Source organism: Oncorhynchus mykiss, chromosome 16 (genome assembly GCF_013265735.2).
Source record: "Oncorhynchus mykiss isolate Arlee chromosome 16, USDA_OmykA_1.1, whole genome shotgun sequence".
NCBI classification, from domain to species: domain Eukaryota; kingdom Metazoa; phylum Chordata; class Actinopteri; order Salmoniformes; family Salmonidae; genus Oncorhynchus; species Oncorhynchus mykiss.
This window is the reverse complement of record NC_048580.1, coordinates 21646289-21667057: the sequence shown is the minus strand read 5'-3', so window position 1 is coordinate 21667057 and position 20769 is coordinate 21646289. Positions and strand designations below refer to the sequence as shown.

The following is a 20769-nucleotide window of genomic DNA, read 5'->3' as shown; positions in this document are numbered from 1 at the left end:
TTGAAACCCTAGGCCTATATGTATGGTCTATTTTTAGCTGAATCCAACATACAGTGTATGTGTTATTTAACTTGTAGATACCATTTGAAACCCTAGGCCTATATGTATGGTCTATTTTTAGCTGAATCCAACATACAGTGTATGTGTTATTTAACTTGTAGATACCATTTGAAACCCTAGGCCTATATGTATGGTCTATTGTTAGCTGAATCCAACATACAGTGTATGTGTTATTTAACTTGTAGATACCATTTGAAACCCTAGGCCTATATGTATGGTCTATTTTTAGCTGAATCCAACATACAGTGTATGTGTTATTTAACTTGTAGATACCATTTGAAACCCTAGGCCTATATGTACGGTCTATTTTTAGCTGAATCCAACATAGTGTATGTGTTATTTAACTTGTAGAGACCATTTGAAACCCTAGGCCTATATGTACGGTCTATTTTTAGTTGTTGTTGTTGAATCCTGGGTTGAATTTAAACAATAGCCGTTGTTGACTTCCTAAACAGCATAATTGCCGTTTATATGAGTGATAAAGTATGGTTCCATTACGTTTTCTCTGTTGAACCTACACTTTGGAATGACTTCAATAGCAGCAGTGATTCTAATAGTGGGGATTTCTCTACGATCATTCTCACCATCGCACATATAGTCAGTGACAATTATCAAAGCTTAGGAGGGATGGGCTTGGTTAAAACCCTGGATGGGAGACCGAAAGGATAGCTGTAGCGAGATCAACTATCCAGTATGAGGTGCTGCCCAGCCTATAGTTTTTTTCCCCCCCTAATAGTGGATATTACGTTGACGATCTGACGTTGTTTCCCAGGTAGAAATTACAACGTATTTTCTATATTTTGTCTATGTTGAAAATGTATTACCATGATGACATTATCATGTGGTTTGAAATTTTACCCTCAAAACAACCACCCCCCCCCCCCCCCATATAGATTCCACGTCACAATATGTTGAATATGTGCCTGTCCACTGTAGCATTTCAGACCGGTTAACAACGCTGAGGCGTGCTGGCATTTTTTTCTTTATTTTTCTGTGAAGCCCTGTCTGGTGGAAACATTGTAATTAACTCTCTTCTAGGAGCATGCAGAGCACACTAAACATATTGATTATGTTCCCTCTGTTTTTTATTTATTTTATTTTTTTATTTCACCTTTATTTAACCAGGTAGGCTAGTTGAGAACAAGTTCTCATTTGCAACTGCGACCTGGCCAAGATAAAGCATAGCAGTATGAGCAGACAACACAGAGTTACACATGGAGTAAACAATTAACAAGTCAATAACACAGTAGAAAACAAAGGGGGAGTCTATATACAATGTGTGCAAAAGGCATGAGGTAGGCGAATAATTACAATTTTGCAGATTAACACTGGAGTGATAAATGATCAGATGGTCATGTACAGGTAGAGATATTGGTGTGCAAAAGAGCAGAAAAATAAATAAATAAAAACAGTATGGGATGAGGTAGGTGAAAATGGGTGGGCTATTTACCAATAGACTATGTACAGCTGCAGCGATCGGTTAGCTGCTCAGATAGCTGATGTTTGAAGTTGGTGAGGGAGATAAAAGTCTCCAACTTCAGCGATTTTTGCAATTCGTTCCAGTCACAGGCAGCAGAGTACTGGAACGAAAGGCGGCCAAATGAGGTGTTGGCTTTAGGGATGATCAGTGAGATACACCTGCTGGAGCGCGTGCTACGGGTGGGTGTTGCCATCGTGACCAGTGAGCTGAGATAAGGCGGAGCTTTACCTAGCATGGACTTGTAGATAACCTGGAGCCAGTGGGTCTGGCGACGAATATGTAGCGAGGGCCAGCCGACTAGAGCATACAAGTCGCAGTGGTGGGTGGTATAAGGTGCTTTAGTGACAAAACGGATGGCACTGTGATAGACTGCATCCAGTTTGCTGAGTAGAGTGTTGGAAGCCATTTTGTAGATGACATCGCCGAAGTCGAGGATCGGTAGGATAGTCAGTTTTACTAGGGTAAGCTTGGCGGCGTGAGTGAAGGAGGCTTTGTTGCGGAATAGAAAGCCGACTCTTGATTTGATTTTCGATTGGAGATGTTTGATATGAGTCTGGAAGGAGAGTTTGCAGTCTAGCCAGACACCTAGGTACTTATAGATGTCCACATATTCTAGGTCGGAACCATCCAGGGTGGTGATGCTAGGCGGGGATGCGGGTGCAGGCAGCGATCGGTTGAAAAGCATGCATTTGGTTTTACTAGCGTTTAAGAGCAGTCGGAGGCCACGGAAGGAGTGTTGTATGGCATTGAAGCTTGTTTGGAGGTTAGATAGCACAGTGTCCAATGACGGGCCGAAAGTATATAAAATGGTGTCGTCTGCGTAGAGGTGGATCAGGGAATCGCCCGCAGCAAGAGCAACATCATTGATGTATACAGAGAAAAGAGTCGGCCCGAGAATTGAACCCTGTGGCACCCCCATAGAGACTGCCAGAGGACCGGACAGCATGCCCTCCGATTTGACACACTGAACTCTGTCTGCAAAGTAATTGGTGAACCAGGCAAGGCAGTCATCCGAAAAACCGAGGCTACTGAGTCTGCCGATAAGAATATGGTGATTGACAGAGTCGAAAGCCTTGGCAAGGTCGATGAAGACGGCTGCACAGTACTGTCTTTTATCAATGGCGGTTATGATATCGTTTAGTACCTTGAGTGTGGCTGAGGTGCACCCGTGACCGGCTCGGAAACCAGATTGCACAGCGGAGAAGGTACAGTGGGATTCAAGATGGTCAGTGACCTGTTTGTTGACTTGGCTTTCGAAGACCTTAGATAGGCAGGGCAGGATGGATATAGGTCTGTAACAGTTTGGGTCCAGGGTGTCTCCCCCTTTGAAGAGGGGGATAACTGCGGCAGCTTTCCAATCCTTGGGGATCTCAGACGATATGAAAGAGAGGTTGAACAGGCTGGTAATAGGGGTTGCGACAATGGTGGCGGATAGTTTCAGAAATAGAGGGTCCAGATTGTCAAGCCCAGCTGATTTGTACGGGTCCAGGTTTTGCAGCTCTTTCAGAACATCTGCTATCTGGATTTGGGTAAAGGAGAACCTGGAGAGGCTTGGGCGAGGAGCAGCGGGGGGGGCGGGGCTGTAGGCCGAGGTTGAAGTAGCCAGGCGGAAGGCATGGCCAGCCGTTGAGAAATGCTCATTGAAGTTTTCGATAATCATGGATTTATCGGTGGTGACCGTGTTACCTAGCCTCAGTGCAGTGGGCAGCTGGGAGGAGGTGCTCTTGTTCTCCATTGACTTCACAGTGTCCCAGAACTTTTTGGAGTTGGAGCTACAGGATGCAAACTTCTGCCTGAAGAAGCTGGCCTTAGCTTTCCTGACTGACTGCGTGTATTGGTTCCGGACTTCCCTGAACAGTTGCATATCACGGGGACTATTCGATGCTATTGCAGTCCGCCACAGGATGTTTTTGTGCTGGTCGAGGGCAGTCAGGTCTGGGGTGAACCAAGGGCTGTATCTGTTCTTAGTTCTGCATTTTTTGAACGGAGCATGCTTATCTAAAATGGTGAGGAAGTTACTTTTAAAGAATGACCAGGCATCCTCAACTGACGGGATGAGGTCAATGTCCTTCCAGGATACCTGGGCCAGGTCGATTAGGAAGGCCTGCTCACAGAAGTGTTTTAGGGAGCGTTTGACAGTGATGAGGGGTGGTCGTTTGACTGCGGCTCCGTAGCGGATACAGGCAATGAGGCAGTGATCGCTGAGATCCTGGTTGAAGACAGCGGAGGTGTATTTGGAGGGCCAGTTGGTCAGGATGACGTCTATGAGGGTGCCCTTGTTTACAGAGTTAGGGTTGTACCTGGTGGGTTCCTTGATGATTTGTGTGAGATTGAGGGCATCTAGCTTAGATTGTAGGACTGCCGGGGTGTTAAGCATATCCCAGTTTAGGTCACCTAACAGAACAAACTCTGAAGCTAGATGGGGGGCGATCAATTCACAAATGGTGTCCAGGGCACAGCTGGGAGCTGAGGGAGGTCGGTAGCAGGCGGCAACAGTGAGGGACTTATTTCTGGAGAGAGTAATTTTCAAAATTAGTAGTTCGAACTGTTTGGGTATGGACCTGGAAAGTATGACATTACTTTGCAGGCTATCTCTGCAGTAGACTGCAACTCCCCCCCCTTTGGCAGTTCTATCTTGACGGAAGATGTTATAGTTGGGTATGGAAATCTCTGAATTTTTGGTGGCCTTCCTGAGCCAGGATTCAGACACAGCAAGGACATCAGGGTTAGCAGAGTGTGCTAGAGCAGTGAGTAAAGTTGACGACAACGTCATATGTTCCATTCTACTTTTCATTAAATCGCCACGGCTAAATGACAGCACGATTCAAACAGTAGGCAGACAGGTGGATTTTAACTGAACGCTTGGGAGCGAATCACCACTTTCTCCTCGGACATATTTCAACCGCCACATGTTTCAACGGGCTGTATTGGCAATAAACCAGTGTACTATAAACCAGTGTAAACGTTATCGGCGCTGTTTCTATGTAATGGCGGTTCAATAAGTGTGCCACTGTCATGTTGGCTCAATAGCCATTCAATAGCCATCTATTGCCACGATCAGTAGGTTGACTGTAGCATCGTGCCAGTCACTCCCTCTCCCTATTCAAATGTCCCAGTATTGATTCAGGTTTCTATAGAGACTCAGACAGCTGGAGTGCTGTGTGTTTTGTTAGCCGGACTAGCCTAGCCTTGAACTGTGACTGCGAATGCAGTAGAGTGCTCTCAGGCATTGGCATTGGCCCAGCCTTGAGAATTACCCAACTCGGTTCCATCGGAGACAGTCAGGCAGTCAGACCAGCACTGTGTTGCAATGTCGCCATCACAACAGGCCTCAAACAGCTGGCCCTGGCGAGAATAGCTGAAGGGACACTCACGCTGCGTGGGACTGTTTGTGTCTTGTCTGTCTGTCCTGTTTCTGCACGTGTCACGATGAGTCATCTGCTTCGTCCTCGTTTGCCTTTGATTTCCACGTGTGCTGAAAGTGGATACGCGCCACATACACTGTACATGTTTATCCCATTTCTTATACGCTGCCGTCTCCGAGGTCCTGTGTTGTCGGCGAGTGGCTTTTGGAACTCAAGTTAAAAGAGGCCTCTCTATTTGCAGGTCAGTCAACGCCGAAAGCCCTCCCAACTGCTGTGAAGCAAAGGAAAATGTTATCGGTTGCTGGCTAAACCCGACAACAAACAGGGGCAGTGTAAACCTCTGAACTGCAGAGCCACTGAGCCAGTGAGCCACCGATGGACCCCGGGGGGGGGGGCTAAGTCTTCTGGGGAATGATGGGAAATGGGGGCAGGGGCCAATGTGCCGCTGTCTGCCACGGTGTCGAGGGCAACAGAAGTGGCTTTTTGGGTAGGGTGACGAATCAATTTGTCTCCATTGACTGTGCACTGCCGGGGTGCTTCCAGTACTTTCCACTGGTTCAGGATGCAGAATCCCACCACTACCAACAGCGCACAGAGGAAATAGCATAGGCTAGTCTTTGTATGAGTTCCCTCAGGTTTGTTGAGCAGGGTTTTGACAGAGTGATAGTGTCAGGTCATTATTGTAGGTTGGTTAGCCTAAATTCAAACTGTTTTGTTAAAAAGTGATCACTTACATTTGGAATTGAAGTAGATATTCTGGACAGATTATTTCAATTGCACATTTCAAAGAAGCACGACTTAGCTGGAAAGTGCTTCTCGGGGTGCACAGGTCGGTGTGTTTTAGAAGCATCGCTGTGTGATTCAGCGTGCCGTCTTCTTGATCTCGGGAATATGCGTTTTGATGCGTCTTGGCACCTTCCGTGCTGCGTGTGCATCCTAATGTTTTAACAGCAGGGAGAGGCTCCTTTAGCCACATGAATACTCACTGCCAATGTTTTTCCTGGTACCCGACTCAGCGTTCTGTGGCTCCTACGGTGGCCTGCAGGCCTCCGAATTAATCACAGACGTCAGACAGAGAACATGTAGGCTAGGGACTATAGTGGTTTATAGTCCTAACCTTAGATCTCTGATCGTTGCATGTTTAGGCTACTCTGGCATGTTTAGGATATTTGACATGTGTTGTTAGTTTGCACATGCTATATTTACAGTAGGGAAGAGTCGGGTATGTTGAGCCATTTGTCTTACATTCAGCATCGCTACGGTAAGGGAAATATAGTGTTCTTTCTAACACAGATGCCGACATATATGATGTCGTGGATCCCAGGAAATAATCAGTATTCATGTAAACATTACAGTTTTGAAAAGGCCGCTTGTCCAAAAAAGTGGTCTCTTGGGTTAAGTTGAGCGTAGGGACAGTGTGCGTTGAGCCGCTTTGGGGTAAGTCGGAGAGGGTGTCCCGCGAGGGTGTCACATGAGGGTGTCCCGTGAGGGTGCTGGTAGGTGAAAGCTTATTTCACGGAATGGGGGTGTGGTATATTGTACATCTTAAATGTATGCCTTCATTCAGATAACGATCTCTCTGTTCAATATCACTTACACATCCATTTCTCGACCAGTTGTCCGGGATAGGGGAGGATGTGCCAATGTTGTGGGCAACTTCTCTGCATTTGAGGCTTCTAAGCCCATGAAGCTGGTCCGTGAGATTCTTTATGAGTTTAACAAGCTCAGACTCCATGTCAACAGAAGACCTTGTGTGCCTCTGCTACTCTTTCAGAGTCTCTCACGCGGGGACATGTTTTTTTTTTTTTTTTTTTTTTTGGTCAGTGTACCTCTACAGTGTCATTCAGTCATTTTTTTTCATCCCTTCTCGCTGCTCTCTCTCTCTCTCTCTCGAGCACCTGTAAGGGGGCCAGACCCCTGCTTGTTTTACGTTTGTAACACGGAGCATGATGATGTCTCCTCTCTAACAATACAAATGCACATCTTGAGTTCATTCAGTTGAAGTCGGAAGTTTACATACACCTTAGCCAACTACATTTAAACTCAGTTTTTCACAATTCCTGACATTTTAATCCTAGTAAAAATGCCCCATCTTAGGTCAGTTAGGATCACCACTTTATTTTAAGAATGTGAAATGTCAGAAAAATGGTAGAGAGAGTGATTTATTTCAGCTGTTATTTCTTTCATCACATTCCCAGTGGGTCAGAAGTTTACATACACTCAATTAGTATTTGGGAGCATTGCCTTTAAATTGTTTAACTTGGGTCAAACGTTTCGGGTAGCCTTCCACAAGCTTCCCACAATAGGTTGGGTGAATTTTGGCCCATTCCTCCTGACAGAGCTGGTGTAACTGAGTCAGGTTTGTAGGCCTCCTTGCTCGCACACACTTTTTCAGTTCTGCCCACAAATGTTCTATAGGATTGAGGTCAGGGCTTTGTGATGGCTACTCCAATACCTTGACTTTGTTGTCCTTAGGCCATTTTGCCACAACTTTGGAAGAATGCTTGGGATCATTGTCCATTTGGGAGACCCATTTGCGACCAAACTTTAACTGATCTCTTGAGATGTTGCTTCAATATATCCACAGAATTTTCTTTCCTCGTGATGCCATTTATTTTGTGAAGTGCACCAGTCCCTCCTGCAGCAAACCACCCCCGACAACACGATGCTGCCACCCCCGTGCTTCACGGTTGGGATGGTGTTCTTCGGCTTGCAAGCCTCCCCCTTTTTCCTCCAAACATAACGATGGTCATTATGGCCAAACAGTTCTAGTTTTGTTTCATCAGACCAGAGGACATTTCTCCAAAAAGTACGATCTTTGTCCCCATGTGCAGCTGCAAACCGTAGTCTGGCTTTTTTATGGCGGTTTTGGAGCAGTGGTTTCTTCCTTGCTGAGCGGCCTTTCAGGTTATGTCGAAATAGGACTAATTTTACTGTGGATATAGATAATTTGTACCTGTTTCCTCCAGCATCTTCACAAGGTCCTTTGCTGTTGTTCTGGGATTGATTTGCACTTTTCGCACCAAAGTACGTTCATCTCTAGGAGACAGAACCCGTCTCCTTCCTGAGCAGGATGACGGCTGCATGGTCCCATGGTGTTTATACTTGCGTACTATTGTTTGTACAGATGAACGTGGTGCTTTCGGGCATTTGGAAATTGCTCCCAATGATGAACCAGACTTTGTAGAGGTCTACAATTTTTTCTTGGCTGATTTTCTTTTGATTTTCCCATTATATCAAATATCAAGCAAAGAGGCACTGAGTTTAAAGGTAGGCCTTGAAATACATCCACAGGTACACCTCCAATTGACTCAAATGATGTCATTTCGCCTATCAGAAGCTTCTAAAGCCATGACACCATTTTCTGTTTTTTTCCCAGCTGTTTAAAGGCACAGTCAACTTAGTGGATGTAAACTTCTGACCCACTGGAATTGTGACACAGTGAATTATAAGTGAAATAATCTGTCTGTAATCAATTGTTGTGTCATGCACAAAGTAGATGTCCTAACTGACTTGCCAAAACTATAGTTTGTTAACAAGACATTTTTGGAGTGGTTGAAAAACGAGAATTAATGACTCCAACCTAAGTGTATGTAAACTTCCGACTTCAACTGTATCTATAACACATTACACACAAAAAAACAGAACGCACAACATGTTATAGTCATTTGTATGGGGTATGGCGGCCATTGGCTCAACTTACCCCATTGCCTTCGGCTTACCCCAAGGCAAACTTTTGGACTGTATTAGCCCAAAGGATGCACTTTCATCCTAGGTTTATAACCTCATGTTGTAGCTTATAGAGACCCCAACTTAAATTAAAACAATGTTAAAACGAGCTACTTTGGTTTCGATACAAGCATCAGGAAACCTATAACAATAAATGAATTTGACTTTGTGTAAATCCGTTTTTTGGAGCTAACTTGCTTATTACTTTTTCTATGTGGTTTGTTCCTACACAGACTCCATGAAATGATGACCTATTCCTAAATATTTGGTCACATGACACATTTTGTGTCTGGTTTCCTAGAAACCAAGGTGTGGCTCATTGAACCCTTTCGCTCAACTAACCCCACTCTTCCCTATATTGTGGGATTTCCAGATTGCAGCCAACAATACAGTACATGTTTTATCTCCGTGTGGTGACTTAGTCTTGTTTTGACTAGTCTCGATGCCAGTATGATAATGCACTTGTTCAGCCAAGCAAATGACTCACGCTTGTACCCAGGCTACTGACTTATATCATCGGACTCTACTGATATGTGTGTGGTTTCTCAGCTGGACTGTTGTGTAACCTCCGTCTCGTCTGGAGGTTAAGGGTCATGTTTTATATCTCTCCGTCATTTTAGAACGTGGTGAACTTCGTGGACGACAGCTTCCCTCCCAGCCCCCAATCCGTGGGCTTCCCCGAGGGCGACAGCGTCCAGCAGCGAATCAAAAAGTGGCTCCGCCCTCACGAGATCAACTGCAACAACTTTAAGGACCGTGGCGTCAAATGGTCTGTCTTCCGCACCCCTCGGCCCTCGGACATCCTACAAGGCCTGCTGGGAAACTGTTGGTGAGTTGTCTTCACTGTGTGCAGCTTCGTAGTGTGTGTGGGCGTGTGGGTGCCAAACAGCGTGCTATATACGTGGCCTGCGTGTTCGGTGTGCCTGCTGTGCTTGTTAGAAACAGTGTTTTGTCTCTGCCCTCCCTGGTCTGTTTACTAAGGTGTTTCTGAATGAATAAACCAACTCCACTCTGCATGTGAGAGGTGATCTCTCATCGCTCGTCTTAAAGGTCAGTGGGAGAGAATAAACAAACACACTGGTGGTCCGTGTAGTTTATCACTGAAAAATGAATATAGATGTACTCCCTGGGCCTAAAGCAGAGAGAGAGAGAGAGAAAGGGAGGGAGAGAGTGTGTGGGGGGGGGGGGGGGGGGGGGGGGCTAAAGAGAGAGGGAGGAGGGAGGGCGCGAGTGAAAAAGGGGGGGAGGGCGAGCGAAAGAGGGAGAGATAAATAAATAGATAGAAAGAGCTGGGGAGAGAGAAAGAGAGAGGAGGGGTGAGGCAGCCAGATGTACTGATAGAGCACCTGACTGTAGGATTATTCAGAGGAATGTAGGTCTGGACACATAGGGTTTATCTCCACGCCCTTGTTTTGGGTGTCCTTGGGGCCTGTGTAGTCACTCCTACAAACACACACACACACACACACACACACACACACTCATTCTCATACACTTTTTACTCTCAAATACACACACACATGCACAGCCGCTTATCAAAAATAACCCTCCCCAGGCACCCCTCCACTCTCTCTCTCACACTACAGGAAGTGACCCAATTCCCATTCTGAATCACACCCCTAGTCACATTTCCAGTCCATGTTACACATCCCCGGCCAGGCAACCACATGTCAAATCGCATACCGTCACATCAACCCACCCTTGAGCGGCCGGAGAGGCTAGAAACCCGTCCTAGTCCAGCGTTCTTGTCGCTACGCCCGAAGTAATTGGATTTTGATTCGCTTCTTTTTTAATCTGATTTGCATTGATTGGATTTGCATGGGCTTGAATGGCCAGATCGTCCATGCTTGTCTAGCACCGTAACCCGGTGCAGACAGGGAGATGGAGTTGCTATTGAAAAATGTCTCGTTGAGATGATACGGGAAGAATATCATGCAAGAAGGCCCCTCTTGAGACCGATTCTCTAGCTTCGAGATCACACAGACAAACACACACACACACACACACACACACACACTCAGGGAGTGCTTGCTGAGTAAAGCCTCAAACCAAGGGGCTCAGCTCTAGGAAGGGCAGATTAGCAGGAAGATCTCCTGCGTTCCATAACCTTCCTCTAGTCTGCTTCCTCTCAATGTTCTCCTCCTACATTTGGCTTTTGCCTGGCTCTTTTTAGGGGTTTTGGTTGGTGGCAAGTCAGCCATCGATTGAGAAAGGTACAGAAGCAGAGCTACAGAATGATTGAGAAAGGTACAGAAGCAGAGCTACAGAATGATTGAGAAAGGTACAGAAGCAGAGCTACAGAATGGTTGAGAAAGGAACAGAAGCAGAGCTACAGAATGATTGAGAAAGGTACAGAAGCAGAGCTACAGAATGGTTGAGAAAGGTACAGAAGCAGAGCTACAGAATGATTGAGAAAGGTACAGAAACAGAGCTACAGAATGATTGAGAAAGGTACAGAAGCAGAGCTACAGAATGATTGAGAAAGGTACAGAAGCAGAGCTACAGAATGATTGAGAAAGGTACAGAAGCAGAGCTACAGAATGGCGTGTCGTACGCTGCAGATGGAGGAAACACGGGGAAGTTATGCTGCTTTGAAATGTGCTAAACTTGTTATCCCACTTTGGAGACACGTAGGAGGAAAATTCATTGAATGAGCTTTGCCCTTCTATAGAGACCTCTTCTTTTGTTTACACTCATTCAGAATCGTTCACACCGTCTTAAGCCTCACCCATCTCGTTTAAGAATTGGCATGTAACCGGCTGAGTGAGCGTGGCACTGTGCTCCAGAAGGTAGTTCTCCTTTATCCCTCCATTATCTTAGCCAGTCGTGGGTCCTGCCTTTCTCCCACCATAGCTCAGTGATTTTTCTTCCCTTGGCTAAACTCGGGTCATACTTTTTTTAAATTCATATTTACGGGTCCCATTCAAGTTAGTCATTAAGGCATCAAATCAATTCCAAATCCAATTTTATTGGTCACATACATGTGTTTAGCAGATGTTATTGCGGGGGTTTTGACGAAATGCTTGCAAATGAACGTTCCCATGTTCAAGAAGGCATTTCGGCCCTACTGTGAAGTAGGAAATAACGTAGAACCCACACAATCCTGAATCTGGTCATAAATGTGAAGAATAAGTTATATTGTCTGACTGACTTTTACTAACTTATACGTATAACCTTCTTGCCTGCCTGCCTTCGTCTCGGAAACACAGTGACTAGGATCTGGTTTCAATGATGGACTCTTGGCATAGAGGAACTATGTGATTACTTTATCTTCTTGAATAAAATCCCAAATCGTAGCTAGCAAGATGTTAGAAAACAGAAGTTATTTTTAATGAGTACATTTCGCAAGTGGCTAGTTTGCATCAACTAAAACCACTGCAAAGGCTGTGCCTGTAAACCTTGGTTTTGAATCGCAGAGTTCTGGCATGTCTGCATTGTGATTTGTTGGGAGAGTCCCCAGAATAGTTTTTTTTCTCTCTCTCTCTCCCCTTATCGACGTAGGCAGTGCCAAAAGAGTCCGTAGTTGAAACCAGACCCGAGTCACTGTGTTTGCCCAGGGTCTGGTTTTCCACGTTATGCCTGCACCGACTTGCTGACTGACTATCTCATTGCTGCCCCCCCCCCCCCCCACTTGCAGGTTCCTGAGTGCGTTGGCGGTGCTGGCGGAGCGTCCAGAGCTGGTGGAGAGGGTGATGATCACCAGGGGGATCTGCCAGGAAGGGGCCTACCAGGTCAGGCTTTGTAAGGATGGTACCTGGATCACCGTGCTGGTGGACGACATGCTTCCCTGCGATGAGTACGGATACCTGCTCTTCTCCCAGGTAAGGGCTGGGACAACACACGCACTCACGCGTGGTCCCTCACCGCGTCTGTGAACTCTGAACTCTGGTCTTCCCTGTTATGTTCATTGCGTTGCAAGGTTAATTCACTGCTCATAGATTTTACCTCCTCGCTCTCTCTCTCTCTCTCTCTCTCCATTCTTCCTTCTCCCTACCCTTCTCTCTCCCTCTCTCTTGATCTCTCTCTCTGTGTCTCGCTCCCCTTGCCTACTGTTCTCTCCCTCCCTTTCTCCGTCATACACGTCCCTCTATCCCCTTCACTACCTTTCTCCGTCCTTCCTACTTCACCACCGCTATCTTCTTCTCTGCCTCTTCTCTCTCCTTCCGTCCTCCATTCCTCCTTCCTCTCTCTCCCTCGCCAGGCTCAGCGTAAGCAGCTCTGGGTGGCCCTGATAGAGAAGGCCCTGGCCAAGCTCCATGGCTCCTACTTCGCCCTGCAGGCGGGGCGCGCCATCGAGGGCTTGGCCACGCTGACGGGGGCGCCGTGTGACTCCCTGATGCTGCAGGTCAGCTCCACCAACCCCCGCGAGGAGCCCATCGACACGGACCTCATCTGGGCCAAGATGCTGAGCTCCAAGGAGGCCGGGTAAGGGGGATAGGGGAGATTTGTCTTTCGGGGGGGGGGGGGTCAAGAGAGTCTAGGTCAAGAACAAGTCCATTCATTTGAGAAGTCATGACGTGGCCTATTGAATGGACCCTGATTACGTCTACTCCTTGACTAACAAGCATGTTCAATGGAGAATGCTTTTTAGTCCAATGAGTAGGCTTATATCTGGATCCGTTTTGCCAACCGCCCCCAAGAGTTTTAAGGTGACACGTGATCAATGTTAGCAAACCTCAGGTCTGCTGAGCGCACAAATTCTGTGCAACTTCCAGCGCACGTTTACTGTGAACACTTGAGACTTTTGAAAAACAATATGCAGGGCTTGACATGAACCTGTTAATCCACTTGTCCTTCAGACATGTTGTTGTGTTGTTTAGTGCAAGAAACCACTTTACAAAATATAATGCAGTATTATTCCCACACCATTATTACAGACAAATTATGCTTCCCGCTGCCTATTGGCTACTTGGTTTATTCAAGCCTATCTCAAAATAAAACACTGTCCCTTTAAGACAGAAAAAAAGCTCATTACCTGACTTGCTTTTCAAAGATGTCTAGAGATGTACATGTTGTGTGCTCTTGTAGGAAGCAATCACTCCCCTGTTGCTGACTACAAATGATCAATGACTCCCTAACTAGCAACGGATATGAACAAAATGTGTACACTCGGTTACAAGCAGCTGTCGACTTTAATCTCAAAACAAGCGCGTCTACTCACGACCACAGCTGTAAACAAGGGTCCAGTTCAAAGTGAATGGCACAGATCCATATAAGTCAATGGTCTATTTGCATATAAGCCTACTGCAGCTCTGATTGGTTTTGCCACACCGGTCTGTGTAGAGTACGTGCTGAGTAGTGCGTGTCAATGCAATAGAATCCTACTCCCGATGCGTTCTGCCTCCCAACAAAATCTCTTGCCTAGTTAGTTTCTGTTTCGGGTATGTTGCGTTGATTCGATCACAATTGCCACAGTAAAGGAAACATCGATCGTGTTAACCGGGGGAACTCTCGAACTGTGGTCACCAACCTTTTCCGAGTCAAGATCACTTTGAGTCAAAACGCAAGCCGAGATCTACCGCTCAGACTTTTCTTTTTCGAACAGGACTTAAACAATGTAAGCCCATGCCACATTAACCAATTAAAAACAGTACTGTAGCAGTGAGGTTTGTGCAGTAAAGTATAGGCCCAATGATACCTAGTCGCTGTATATTGCCTTTGCTAGAAATGTTTGGGCCGTTTACATAATTTTTTGGGGGGTACGCTCCATGATCGCACCGGTAATCGATCTGCTGAGCATACATTTCAATCATTGGCTATTTCTTTTATTTGACTGGGCTGATGGGTACCTGCATCTCATGGTCAGTCTCAGCGGAGGGAGTGAGCAGCTGACTGAGGCTCCGCCTCTCCACATCCCGCCGCTCTCCCTTTCCTCCACTGACAGTGACCGAAAAGGGACACCCGTCTTTCAGCTGGCGGTGAAAGTCGAGCCGCGCCGCATCGTGCACAAATTCATGTTGTTACTCCTGTGAACAGAGAAAGCTCAATATTCCTCGATATTGAAAAAGACCCAAGCCGCTGATAATAACAACAGTGCAAGCCTATAGATACAGTACACATTCCTAATAATTCATTGCTGCTGCAGCGCCGAGTGGAAATAGGAAGAACGAGCGTTTTTAGGGCTAATAAAAGTGTTGAATTACAAAGTGTTAGAAACAGCAGCTCTTTGCTGTATTCGCCGAGTCTCTCTCTAGTCATGGTTTTAGACGTTTTGATGTCTCACAGTATCAGCTTTGCTGTATTCGCCGAGTCTCTCTCTAGTCATGGTTTTAGACGTTTTGATATCTCACAGTATCAGCTTTGCTGTAGGTTCCTTTTATGCCTGCTGCGTTACTGCAAACACGGTCATCTGAGCCATCCGATTGGCCAGCGGTAGGCCTGCAGTGCACTTGATTTGCTCTCCGGGCCCGCCGGGAAGGCAGAGTTTGTACCTTCAGACACATGAAATGGTTCAAAATGGCAACAGGTCGCCGACCCTACCGCCAACAGACAAAAAAGAACACACAAAAAAAAGAACACAAGGCTTTATCGTACAGAAATGTTTGGCGGTCAACTAGGAATGCCTTGGAGAACGACCGGTTGGTGACCAGTGCTCTAGAAAGTTGCGTGAGGTTCAATCTCTTGCTTCTCTCTGTGGGCTGATATCTCTGTCTGTGTTCTGTGTGTGGTGGGTAGGTTTCTAATGGGGGCGTCGTGCGGAGGAGGGAACATGAAGGTGGACGATGTGACGTACGAGTCGTTGGGCCTCCGCCCTCGCCACGCCTATTCTATCCTGGACGTACGGGACGTACAGGGCTACAGGTGAGAGCCGATTGGGTTACTAGTGGGAGCCGGGTTGGGCTAATTGGTCAACAATTAATAAATGGGTGGGGCTTTAAGTTATTGCTGAGAAGGGAAGAAGTCTCTTTTTCAGATTCCTGTCATTGTGTCCTTTATTCCCGCTGGTAGTTGTAAGAAACTTATCGAACCCTGATAAGTGTCCTTCAGTTTTTCGGTCCTGATTGCGCTGTTTTTGCTCTCTCTCTCTCTCTGCCGCTCAGACTACTGCGGTTGAGAAACCCGTGGGGTCGCTTCTCCTGGAACGGCAGCTGGTCAGACGAGTGGCCTGATTGGCCGCAGCACCTGCGCCACGAGCTCATGGCCCACGGCAGCAGCGAGGGTGTCTTCTGGATCGAGTATGGAGACTTCATCAAGTAGGTCCCGTCTCAATGCGTCTCAATGTGTCTGTCTGTTAGTGTTGCCGGTATACCGAAACGTCTGTACTTTTTCGAGCTTAGAACATGAAAAACGACTCGGTACTATAATTTTTGTTCCTTTAGGTACTTCTGTTATATCACTGGGCCTGCTCCACTTTGTCTGCACTGGGAGTCTGGGCATCATCATGTTAGCTCCCTACTCATGCTGCACAGAAGTAAACACACTTGAATATTGCAAACAATGTCCATACAGGCCAGAACACTGTATTTCAACTGTCCGGACAGCCAAAAAAAGATCATGATTTGAATAGTAAAATGATTTCAAATGCCCATTCCTAGTAAAGGGTGCTTGACAAACAGATACATGATGTGAAGTCCTCACAGCATTTTAACAAGTGTAGCCTAGTAGAAGAACTAAGAACACCACAGTAGCCCTTCACTCTGGCTTCAGAGCTTTTTTATTTTATCTCTTCCATCTCTTCCCTCTTATCCCCCTCTCTTCTTCTGGGAAGACGAAAGAGGGGAGCAGACAGATGACAAAGCGGGGGGGGGGTGATAAAACAGGGAAAAACAGACTGAGAAGAAAAGAGGGTGAGTCAGTCACTGGTTGGGTCTCTGGGGGCGGTCGCTTTGAAGCAGAGCCATTTTTATTAGCAAGCCAAATTGTGTGTGTGTGTGTGTGGGGGGGGGGGGGGGGGGGGGTGGAGAGGTAGGTAAAGTGTTGGCTTTGATCTGTATAAATACATTTGAATCGTGTGTGCGTGTGAGCGACTGGAATGTCAGGTCAGAGGGTGGTTTTCTGAGTTGGGTTTTGGTCAAAGTTATCAGGAAAACATCAACTTGTAAGAGAGGGAGAGGAAAAGGATGTCAAGATAGCTCATGCCTTAAGAAGTCAAATGAAGGAGCTGTCTTCCACAAGACTTTGTGCTGATCAAAGATGGGGCTTATTGGAGTACTGCCGTGAGTGTGTGCATGCATCCATGTGCTCTTTTGATACAGTATAGCCTTCACGTAAAGTTAAGGTGTAGTAAGGGAGTCCTGTCATGGCACGCAGCAGCCGTGTGCGTGACTGTTTGTGCGTGCACATTTGTGGGCTGATGTCAACAGATGCTGCAGAGGCGCATCACAGCTTGGATTTCTAATTGGGCCTAACACAACTCCTTGTGGTGTACCACACTGCTATTTTTTTTAGGAAATCACACACTGCTATTAACCCTGTCAATGGACTATGGTTTTATTGTTGGCTCAGAACAGCAAAATTGACAAACCTTTACAGATTTCATTTAATGATGTCAGCACGTGATGCATCGACATTCGTAGAACAGATATTGTATGTTTATTTTCTGGGCAGCTTTTCTTTGCCTTTTGTGTCTGTGCAGTTGAAGCAGTGGTGAAACTGGCTGGGTAGTGAAGCAGTGGTTAGTGGTTATCAGTGACATCATAATTGGCTCTGAGCGAAGGAGCGGCATTATGCATCAGGTTGTAAGATCACATTCCCCGGGTCTGACTGTTACACAGTCAGCGACTCTAACTCTGTCTGTGTAATTTTTGTTGTTGTTGTCTTTCCACAGGTACTTTGACTCGGTGGACATCTGTAAGATCCATTCAGACTGGCAGGAGGTGCGGTTACAGGGCTATTTCCCCAGTAGAGCCTGTGGTCCTGTTACGGTCACCGCTCTGACCATGCTGGAGAGAACCGCGCTGGAGTTCGCCCTCTTCCAGGAGGGCAGCAGGTACTTTCTGTCTCTCTCTCTCTCTCGCTCAACAGCCACCTGTTGGAATGAAAAAGAACCCTTTAGACCATGTAAATAAACAATCCAACTTTTAAACTATTGAATCTCTATTCCCCTCCTCCTCCTAGGCGGTCGGACACGGCAGACAGCCACCTTTTGGACCTGTGTATCATGGTGTTCAGAGCGTCGTTTGGCAGTGGCAACAAGCTGACCTTGGGCAGGTTGCTGGCCCACAGCAAGCGGGCGGTCAAGAAGTTTGTGGGCTGCGACGTGATGTTGGAGCCTGGCGAGTACGCCGTGGTGTGCTGCGCCTTTAACCACTGGCAGATGAACGTCAGCGGAGTGGGGCCGCCCACACCAGGTACATACACACAGTATATCCCTCTGCGGATTGGCATGAATGAATGGTAGAGGAGTACCGCCCAAACACAACTGACATATTTCATGTTATGCATGTGTCACCTCATTGTGTGTGTGTGTGTGTGTGTGTGTGTGTGTGTGTGTGTGTGTGAGAGTGAGCAGCCGGTAAAGAATTTAATATGGAGAATGTGCCTATGGGCTGAATCATCTGTAATAGACTCACATGGTAGCGGTCTTCATGGGTCCAAAAAGTTGGACCCGTTCCGAAATGGACCTGGGGCTTTCCACACCGGACCCGGTATGGAGACCCACTCCGAACAGATGCGAGGACAACTAGACTTGTTCCGTAGAGACCTGGTGGGATCCGGACTCGGTCTGATCCGAGCGAGGGAAGCAGGAGAAAAGTCTGTTTTTAAGCTACTTTATTAACCAAGGCTGATAAAGAGCTAGAGGAAGGAGAGAGAGAGGTGCCGCTCTAGCAGGGAGAGATGAGAGACAGCATCCAGCCAAGCCGACTTTGCAACTTTGATAACTTTCTGGAATATCCCTCTGTAGGGATATGGGAACTTTCTGGAATATCCCTCTGTAGGGATATGGGAACTTTCTGGAATATCCCTCTGTAGGGATATGGAACTTTCTGGAATATCCCTCTGTGGGGATATGGAACTTTCTGGAATATCCCTCTGTGGGGAAATGGAACTTTCTGGAATATCCCTCTGTGGGGATATGGAACTTTCTGGAATATCCCTCTGTGGGGATATGGAACTTTCTGGAATATCCCCCCGCCAGCTTGTGGATTGAACCTTGTCTTTCAAATGAGGGAACAAAAAACACAATGGTAGAGAAGAGTAAATTCAGCAACTTGGAGGGCAGTGGAAGTTGACATAACCACTTCTTTATTGTTTAAACCAATGTTTTGGCCCTTAGCCTTCATCAGGGTTTTTATTAAGGCGACCAATCACAATGTGAATCAAATGGAGTCTTGTCTTCTCTTAGTGTCGAGCCCCACCAGTGCACGGCGTCCCAACCAGGACTTCCCAGGTTACATCCTGGCTATCTACAGCTCCCGCCAGGTGATGGTGGAGCAGGTGGAGGCTACCGCTACCACGCTGGCCGACGCCATCATCCTACTGACCGAGAACAAGGGGGAGAGACACGAGGTGAGGGGCATGGACACACACACACTCCCAGTGAGAGAGACACACACACACACACACACACTCACAGTGAGAGAGAGACACACACACACACACACATACTCAGAGACACACACATTGCAGTCCTCCTGATCGGCAACAAGGGAGAGGGGTGAGTGAGAGGGGTGAGCCGCGCACTCACACACACACTCCCAAAGAACCAACAGTTTTTCATCATTAACCTAGAACAAAAGACTGTGTGTTGGAGTTTATGTACGTCCCACACACACAGTGGACAGTGGAGACTGACACACACACACACACACACTCACAGACACACACCAAACAAGGCTAGAGTAAGTAAGAGAATGTGGGTGAATGCGAATTGGATGCACAAATCAAGTATCCGTTCCACATTCACACACTTGCGCCTGTCTGAAAGGGTCTGTCATGTTTCCAGGTGTTTAAGGGAGAACGGTGGGGTTGTGAAATGGAAGCGATGCTCTGTTGAATGATTCAGTTTTCCAACTCTAAACCTACTAGCCACAGACGGGGACCCAACCTTTGGAAACGTTCACGGCAGCATAAGTGCTCCGTGGCGGGATTGGAAACATGGGTTATACTTACTGCTATATGTGGCGCGTTTCTGAAAAGTAGTACACACGGGGGGGGGGTGTATTTCTACAGACTGGTTCGTTAAAATGTTGTGTAACCCTGTCATTGTAGGTATATATTATGATGTAGTAACAGGCTGTCTGTGTGTTTTTCTTACTTACTTACTGAAAGTGGTTTAAAGTGGCATTTAAATCCAAAACAAAATTGACAATACAACTTTCATAACAGTTACATACCAATAAAACATAAACATTTAATAAATAAATAAAAAAAGACTAGCCTGCTGGCCTTACTGGTCTGTCTGTCTGTCTGTGTGTCTGTCTGCCTCTTTATCTGTGTATGTAGGGTCGCGAGGGCATGACGTGCTACTACCTGACCCACGGCTGGGCGGGGCTGATCGTGGTGGTGGAGAACCGCCACCCCAAGTACTACCTCCACGTGTCATGTGACTGTACGGACAGCTTCAACGTGGTGTCCACGCGCGGCAGCCTTAAGACCATTGACAGTGTACCGCCTCTGCACAGGTACCGTACACCACACAGTACACACCGTAACTGGTTACCAGGTGCATGGAGGAGGTACCGTACATCACACAGTACACACCGTAACTGGTTACCAGGTGCATGGAGGAGGTACCGTACACCACACAGTACACACCGTAACTGGCTACCAGGTGCATGGAGGAGAAAGTGTGCTAAGTAAAAAATACAAGACACTAGAGCACATTTCATTTGTATATAGACCTACAGTGCCTTGCGAAAGTATTCGGCCCCCTTGAACTTTGCGACCTTTTGCCACATTTCAGGCTTCAAACATAAAGATATAAAACTGTATTTTTTTGTGAAGAATCAACAACAAGTGGGACACAATCATGAAGTGGAACGACATTTATTGGATATTTCAAACTTTTTTAACAAATCAAAAACTAAAAAATTGGGCGTGCAAAATTATTCAGCCCCTTTACTTTCAGTGCAGCAAACTCTCTCCAGAAGTTCAGTGAGGATCTCTGAATGATCCAATGTTTACCTAAATGACTAATGATGATAAATACAATCCACCTGTGTGTAATCAAGTCTCCGTAAAAATGCACCTGCA

General features: G+C 46.6%; 1 protein-coding gene across 2 annotated transcripts in view; it reads left to right on the top strand.

The window, feature by feature from the left end:
* Positions 1 to 20769, top strand: part of capn15 (calpain 15) — an 84446-nt gene that overhangs the window by 57989 nt on the left and 5688 nt on the right. For both annotated transcript variants that reach the window (XM_036946491.1, XM_036946490.1), the window contains exons 3-11: positions 9255 to 9463; positions 12272 to 12455; positions 12836 to 13059; positions 15310 to 15435; positions 15675 to 15827; positions 17402 to 17563; positions 17692 to 17924; positions 18920 to 19083; positions 20020 to 20198. In XM_036946491.1, the coding sequence (XP_036802386.1) occupies positions 9255 to 9463; positions 12272 to 12455; positions 12836 to 13059; positions 15310 to 15435; positions 15675 to 15827; positions 17402 to 17563; positions 17692 to 17924; positions 18920 to 19083; positions 20020 to 20198 (1634 nt within the window). The remainder of the gene's footprint in view (positions 1 to 9254; positions 9464 to 12271; positions 12456 to 12835; positions 13060 to 15309; positions 15436 to 15674; positions 15828 to 17401; positions 17564 to 17691; positions 17925 to 18919; positions 19084 to 20019; positions 20199 to 20769) is intronic.